Source organism: Puma concolor, chromosome C1 (genome assembly GCF_028749965.1).
Source record: "Puma concolor isolate L17-30 chromosome C1, mPumCon1.1.hap2, whole genome shotgun sequence".
NCBI lineage: Eukaryota > Metazoa > Chordata > Mammalia > Carnivora > Felidae > Puma > Puma concolor.
This window is the reverse complement of record NC_141674.1, coordinates 105,275,952-105,283,156: the sequence shown is the minus strand read 5'-3', so window position 1 is coordinate 105,283,156 and position 7,205 is coordinate 105,275,952. Positions and strand designations below refer to the sequence as shown.

At 44.6% G+C, this 7,205-nt stretch overlaps 2 protein-coding genes and 1 non-coding gene across 3 annotated transcripts; all 3 read left to right on the top strand.

Moving 5' to 3' along the window:
* Window positions 1–426: 426 nt before the first annotated feature.
* LOC147578333 (histone H3) lies at window positions 427–1,747 on the top strand. The gene has a single exon (XM_086718066.1). It carries the CDS (start codon window positions 463–465, stop codon window positions 871–873), a length of 411 nt encoding a protein of 136 aa, XP_086574192.1. The 5' UTR covers window positions 427–462; the 3' UTR covers window positions 874–1,747.
* H2BC18 (H2B clustered histone 18) lies at window positions 1,294–2,872 on the top strand. The gene has a single exon (XM_025931704.2). The coding sequence runs from the start codon at window positions 1,954–1,956 to the stop codon at window positions 2,332–2,334; it is 381 nt and encodes a 126-aa protein (XP_025787489.1). The 5' UTR covers window positions 1,294–1,953; the 3' UTR covers window positions 2,335–2,872.
* Window positions 2,873–6,605: 3,733 nt separating this feature from the next.
* Window positions 6,606–6,799, top strand: LOC112849200 (U2 spliceosomal RNA). The gene has a single exon (XR_003222617.1). It is a non-coding gene; the product is annotated as a U2 spliceosomal RNA (small nuclear RNA).
* Window positions 6,800–7,205: the final 406 nt, after the last annotated feature.

Genomic DNA, 7,205 nt, shown 5'->3' with positions numbered 1-7,205 from the left:
ACTGCATATTGTTTTGTTGAGTCCCAGTCATACTGTAATGCAACTAACGCGCTTAGCAGAGGGTGAGGCGCAAAATGTTAGCTGTGGTATTGGAGTTAAGTAACTCAGCTAGAAATGTAGACTGAAACCTAGTTCATGGGAAGGCACGCTTTTATTTCGAAGGAACCTGAATCCCAAGCTTGCAAAAACACTTTCAAAACTGCTCTTACAAAAGTGACATCAATTTAAAGGAAAGGCCTAAAAAAAAAATCTGTGACCGATAAAATTACAGAAAAGTACGGAAAGATGAAGGAATAAGGGAAAGAGATTAGCATTGTAATCTACCCGAGTAAAAAAAGGATTGAAATCTAGCCAATGAGATCACAAGTCTGGAAGTTCTTAACCGTTCTGGTCCAATCAAGAGGAGGCTATGTCTATAAATATGACTGCCTAGTACTTCTTGAATAAAGCCAGTAAGGCATCATGGCCCGTACAAAGCAGACCGCCCGTAAGTCGACCGGCGGCAAGGCCCCGCGGAAGCAGCTGGCCACCAAGGCGGCCCGCAAGAGCGCGCCCGCCACGGGCGGCGTGAAGAAGCCGCACCGCTACCGGCCGGGCACCGTGGCCCTGCGGGAGATCCGGCGCTACCAGAAGTCCACCGAGCTGCTGATCCGCAAGCTGCCGTTCCAGCGGCTGGTGCGCGAGATCGCGCAGGACTTCAAGACGGACCTGCGCTTCCAGAGCTCGGCCGTGATGGCGCTGCAGGAGGCGAGTGAGGCCTACCTGGTGGGGCTGTTCGAGGACACGAACCTGTGCGCCATCCACGCCAAGCGCGTCACCATCATGCCCAAGGACATCCAGCTGGCTCGCCGTATCCGCGGGGAGCGGGCTTAAGGCCTGTGCTCTTAAGTGGACCACCTAACGGCTCTTTTCAGAGCCACCCATGTTTTCACGAGGAGTAGCTGTGTCGCCTATCTCACCTGGCGTGGGGTGTACTGTTGTGCACTGGTGCTCTGGGTAGAGGGATGAGGGGAAACTCGCACATGGTGGGTAGGAAGATCACAACGTCTGAACTTTGGTCGGCTGACAGGCACTAGAGGAACAGCTGAAGCGGGGCTTAGATCGCTTTTGCCTAAGCTTTTACATATGTTGAGTTACAGTCTACAGCGTCAGCCTTACTAGTTTGAGGAAAAACTTGCAAGGGGGTGGACTCTGCTCTACTAGTCGTTTGTAACGTTAACACGCTACTCGTACAAAGCGTTAGCACGAATCTGGATATAGAAACGAAGCGGGAGGGAGGTCGTGTGGGTTTGTGATAACTACCGGGTTGGGGATTTGGGTTTTCAACTAGATTTTACGGTTAAGACTAAGCTGGATGTAAGTCCTGGTTTGCAAATGGGAGCCTTTTTCCTGGTTTATGTGTCTTAAGAGTTGTATGGATCTAATATCTAATACCCTATTGCATAAGACAGGCAGCGCAAACACGAATAGGAATTTGAGGGAAATTCGTGATGGGTTGGGTTTTTGTTTTTGTTTTTTTTGAGATGTTTGTTACTGCTCCGAAACCCAAAGGCAAAACAAACTTCCACAAAGTGTAGTAAGTAAAGTGATGCAAAAATAGAAATGGGCACTTCGGATCTTTTCCGTATGCAAGTACAACTGAAAAGTAATAACCATCCCCAAACACCCCAAACAGGTGAACTATACTTTTACGTAACTTATTGGTTGGTCTGAAACGGAACATTTCAATTGGCTAAGAAGACGTTTGCTCTGATAGCCATTAAGGAAGCGCTAGCAGAAGCTATTATTTGCATAGACTCCACCCCTGTATGACGACCTTGTTGGAAATTAACCAATAAAAATGCAGTCCTATGCGAGCCTTCATTTGCATACGGGCTCTATAAGTAGCGCGTAACGAAGCCACCTGAATGTAGTCCGGATCGTTTCGGCTGTGTGGCGTTTCTTCTAGCAAAAATGCCTGATCCAGCGAAGTCGGCTCCCGCTCCCAAGAAGGGCTCTAAGAAAGCTGTTACGAAAGTGCAGAAGAAGGACGGCAAGAAGCGCAAGCGTAGCCGTAAGGAGAGCTATTCCGTCTATGTGTATAAGGTGTTGAAACAGGTTCACCCGGACACCGGCATCTCGTCCAAGGCCATGGGCATCATGAACTCGTTCGTCAACGACATCTTCGAGCGCATCGCCGGTGAAGCCTCTCGCCTGGCGCATTACAACAAGCGCTCGACCATCACGTCCCGGGAGATCCAGACAGCCGTGCGTCTGCTGCTGCCCGGCGAACTGGCCAAGCACGCCGTGTCCGAGGGCACCAAGGCTGTCACCAAATACACCAGCTCGAAGTAAGGGCGTGCAAAGGACGCAACAGAGAACCGCTACTTTTACCCCAACGGCTCTTTTCAGAGCCACTTAACTTGTCACAGGAAGCGGCTGTCCACACTTGTTAAACGCTTGGGTGGCTTTTAGGTTGGGTGGGCTTGTGGTCTCAAATATTTGGGCATGGAGTTAGGTTACGACTGATCAAGCTTGCCCTGGTTAAGACCTGGAATCTCCTATAGTGCGGTGGTGTCCCCCTAGTGGCACGACTCTTCCTGGTAACAAAACTCGTCCTCAAAATGGTCTCTGCCTACTTCTAGAGGAAACTGAGGTACAGGTAACAGTAAGCAAAGTTGATGCAGTTCTGGGTTTTTTTTATTTCTGGCGGTGGGGTGATGTTCTACTTTATTAACGCTGTATGTCAACACGAAATTTAGGCCAGCTGACGTTTGTTTTCCTTAGTATACAGATAGCTCTCTGTTCCCACTGTTTCTTAGTTCCAATCTGTAACAAACGCTTCTAGGCGTTTGTCACAAATGGTTTCCAATAAAGTCTGCTTTAGTCTGTTGCCCTTTGTAGTTCTGATCTAGCAATCCTCCCCTCGTTTCCTTCTAGCCCCATACCTCAATCAGGTACAGATTTTTGCCCCCATCCTGTGGGATATGGGATATTTTGTAATGCCTACAGACAAATCCTCTCTTGGGAGGAATGCTAATGCATTTAGTGGGTAAGGGCCAGGGATGCCGGGAAACCTAACCTAATGTACAGGACTGTGCCAAGACTTCGCCTGGCCTGTAACCTCAGTCCTCCTGTGGTATTTGGTAGACCAAGCTCCCAGACTTCCCTTCCATCAGGATTTAATTCTCATTTGGGTCAAACCTTCCCTCAGCCCCACCACCTAGCGCATGTTCTTGCTCTTGGTGAAAGCTGAGGAGAACACAGATTTGCTGTGGTTGCTTACACTCCTCCACAGGAAAACGATCTTCTCCAGGGCAAGGATCTTGTCTTCTGTAACAATTTCCTAGCTATAAAAGCCACTTTGCTGCTTGCTAAGCCCTCCCAGGTGCCTCTCCTTGAATTTCCTGATAGGTTGGAGGTGGGAACTTGGGGAAGTGGTTTTTGGTGTTCTCAGGTGCATTTATTTAAAAAAAAAAAAATGCATGATGTGCAAATGGCCACAGTTAGCATATAAAATGGCTTTCTAAAGATCCCTTAGTTCAAAACTTGCATAACCGGGCCAATCTGGCCAGGATGGTGAATGTTTGCCCAGTAAAACCTACCCTAAGTTAAAGGGAAAAATCTTAGTTTCAGATTCATTTGTCAAGATTTGAAATTAGGCCATTATTGATAAACTTTAAGGAATTGACAAGTTTGCACTTAAAATGAATTTTATAATGTAAGAGTTCAAATTTACATCCAATTAAAGTTACATAAAATGGGCTATATAGGATTTCTTTCTTTCACTGGGAAATGAAGATTTTCTGAGTCATTTTCCCTGGCGAGAGGAATGACTCACTGAGAATTATAATTTCCCAGTGAAAGAAAGGAAATCATTATGCAGCACATCTTATGGTAGGAAAAGTTAAATGAAAAGGCCAGGGTGGTGTGCCTTCTACTCAAACCATCAGAGACCCTATCTGGTCTCCTCCCCTAGGATCCTGAAGTCCCAGAGGACTAGTGACCATGTTTTTCATGGTCTTTTGAAGTTGTTAAAGCATTATCAGTTGGCTCACCTGATCAGAAGCTATCATGAGTCACTCAGGACTAAAGGATTAAGCCCCAACTCCTTATCCTGAAACTAAAGGCTTTCTGCCATCTGCCCCAAACTTTCCTTCTTCAGCTGTTCATTTTCCTCAGCTTTCTAGCATAGCCCAAATGCTGTACACACTGTCCTATAGTGCCTCTTAAGGTCCTCTTTGTGCTTTTGTTATGTGGTCCTTCTAAACTGTGGTACTCCGTTGCCCTCTCGACTACTCAAAGCCTGTCAACCTGGCAGTTCTTTAAACTTTTTAATTTTTAAAAATATTTTTGAGAGAGTGTGTGTGTGAGTTCCCGCTCATACACAGGGAGACACAGAATCGGAAGCAGGTTCCAGGCTCTGAGCTGTCAGCACAGAACCCGACGTGGGGCTCAAACCCACGGAACGCAAGATCATGACCTGAGCTGAAGTCAGACGTTTAACTAACTGAACCACCCAGGTTTTCCACAGTTCTTTAAAATCTTCCTCAAATCTCACTCCTTGAAGCTTTTCCATCCCATTATAGCTCACAGGAAGTCTTTCTCCTTTCAGTGCTTAAGGCTTTATTCCTTGCACAATGAATTTGCAATTAACTGTAACTTTGTGAACTGTGGAGCCCTGTTCCTTACTTTCTTTTTCGTTGTTTTTACATTTTCTTGTGTTTGTCTTCTATTAGAAGACAGGGTCTACTTTCTTTAAAAAATCCTTCTTGGGATCTCTGACAAAAGCTGTTCCAGTGCCCATTATAAAATAGCATCTTGATGAACATTTGTTGACTGATTGCTCAGACCACAGAACACCAGAAAATGGACCTGAAGGTGGTAAGTTCATGTACTCCAATAAGGTTTTTTCTTCTACTTTTTCCTAATGTTTCTTGCTCCTATAACCTGAAACACTTTTATAATACTGACCCAGTTAAAACAACAATTGGAGATTAAAAACTCCTAAGAGGGGCAGATAGAGTACTGCGCTTTTGATAGCTCCCCTTCATCCAATGTATCTACGTAGCCAAAAGGACAGGATTAGACTGGAGCTTTTTCAGCCTAGTTTAGATGTTGCGTTTCCAGTCTTGTAAACAAGGGTGAGGAGGGAGATGCATTCCAGAAGATGAAAAAAGTTTGTGGTCTTAAGATAAGGAGCTTTGGGGTGCCTGGGTGGCTCAGTTGGTTGAGCGTCCTACTTCGGCTCAGGTCATGATCTCGCAGTTTGTGGGTTTGAGCCCCACATCAGGCTCTGTGCTGACCGCTTGCTCAGAGCCTGGAGCCTGCTTCGGATTCTGTGTCTCCTTCTCTCTGCCCCTCCCCCGCGCATGTGTTGTCTCTGTTTCTCAAAAATGAATAAATGTAAAAAAAAATTTTTTTTTTTAAAGATAAGGAGCTTTACATATCAGATCCAGTGAGCATTGCAAATGTAGAAATAGTCTTGGTCTGGGTCGGGTCAAATGTCATTAAGCTTGGCTCGTCATGGGGAATCTGGATGGCTCAGGTTCAGTGTCTGACTTCAGCTCAGGTCATGATCTCACGGTTCATGAGTTCGAGCCCGCGTCAGGCTCTGTGCTGACCGCTCAGAGCCTGGAGCCTGCTTCAGATTCTGTGTCTCCCTCTTTCTCTGCCCCAACTCCACTCTGTCTCTCTCTCAAAAATAAATGCTAAAAAAAAAAAAAAAAAAAGAGATTGGTTAGTCATCATTTTAAGGATTGGTGAATGGATTGTGGTATCTATATAAACTTAAAAGATGACAATTTAACCTTGCCATCATTTTTAGACAAATATCTCATTTTAAAACGATGCATTTCCTAAAAGTGATCTAAGAGTCAACATATTTAAATTTGGATGACTATAATTTAAGCACAGGGCAACAGATGGGAATTAAGATCTATTTGGGGGGCATAAAGTGGGAGTTATCAAAGGATGTCAATCTTTTTTTTTTTTTAACCTTTACACCCCACATGGGGCTCAAACTCACGAGATCAAGAGTCTCATGCTCTTCTGAGCCAGCCAGACATCTCCAAAGAATGTCAATCTTTAGCAAGGAAGGAACAAGACTGGGGAATTACTGGGGCGCCTGCGTGGCGCAGTCGGTTAAGCGTCCGACTTCGTGACCAGGTCACGATCTCACGGTCCATGAGTTCGAGCCCCGCGTCGGGCTCTGGGCTGATGGCTCAGAGCCTGGAGCCTGTTTCCGATTCTGTGTCTCCCTCTCTCTCTGCCCCTCGCCCGTTCATGCTCTCTCTCTGTCCCAAAAATAAACGTTGAAAAAAAAAAAAATTAAAAAAAAAAAAAAAAGACTGGGGAATTACTAGATATTATTGAAGATTGTTTCCACATTTCGTAACTATTGTTGAGCCACTATATGATTTGGCAAAAATAGAAAACTTGGTAAAATATCCTAGAGCCCGTACTGTCAACATCAACAAACTTCTGAAAAGTAAAAGCAGGGTCGTGTTTTCTTTTCGTGTGTGATCAAATCTCCATAGCGAACATATCAGCAAAGCAGTGAGATGGGTAACAAGATGTAAATACATCTGCTAGAGGGAATTACACTAGTATACAGATAATTATATATCGCTTCTCGGCCTTTTGGCTAAGATCAAGTGTAGTATCTCTTCTTATCAGTATACAGATAATTACAATTCAAGGCAAAATGTGTTTTTCCCAAAAGAGGGGGAAGAAGGAAATGTTCTCAATTAAGGAGAATGATAGGTTGCATCTGGCTGGAGGGCTCAGGAAAGCTCCATGAGGATCATTTCCATCACCTGTGTAGGTGATGGGGCTCTATAGGTGCCCTCCTTCCCAAGTACATGAGGTTCAGCTGGAATATTGTTTGCAACGAATATATTAAGTATCCTCTGGGATTTTTTTTTAAGTTTCAGCTTTATTCAATTTTCACTGCAACCTCTCAATTAATCGTCTGATTTTGGTAGATGAAATTCTCCATTATTCTATATTCTGTGACTAGAGGTCATTAATTGTGCACCTCTCATCCAGGTTGTAACATTTTCCTTTCACCTTTAATGTATCTCTTAAAATTTTTTTATTTTCACAGACTATTTTATGTCCTTATATTGAAAAGTTCTGGCTTCTCCTCCTGCTTACAAAACCTTTCAAGTCACATTGTTCTTGGCTCCTAACCCTTCAAACCTGCTGAAGCTTTGTTCACCACA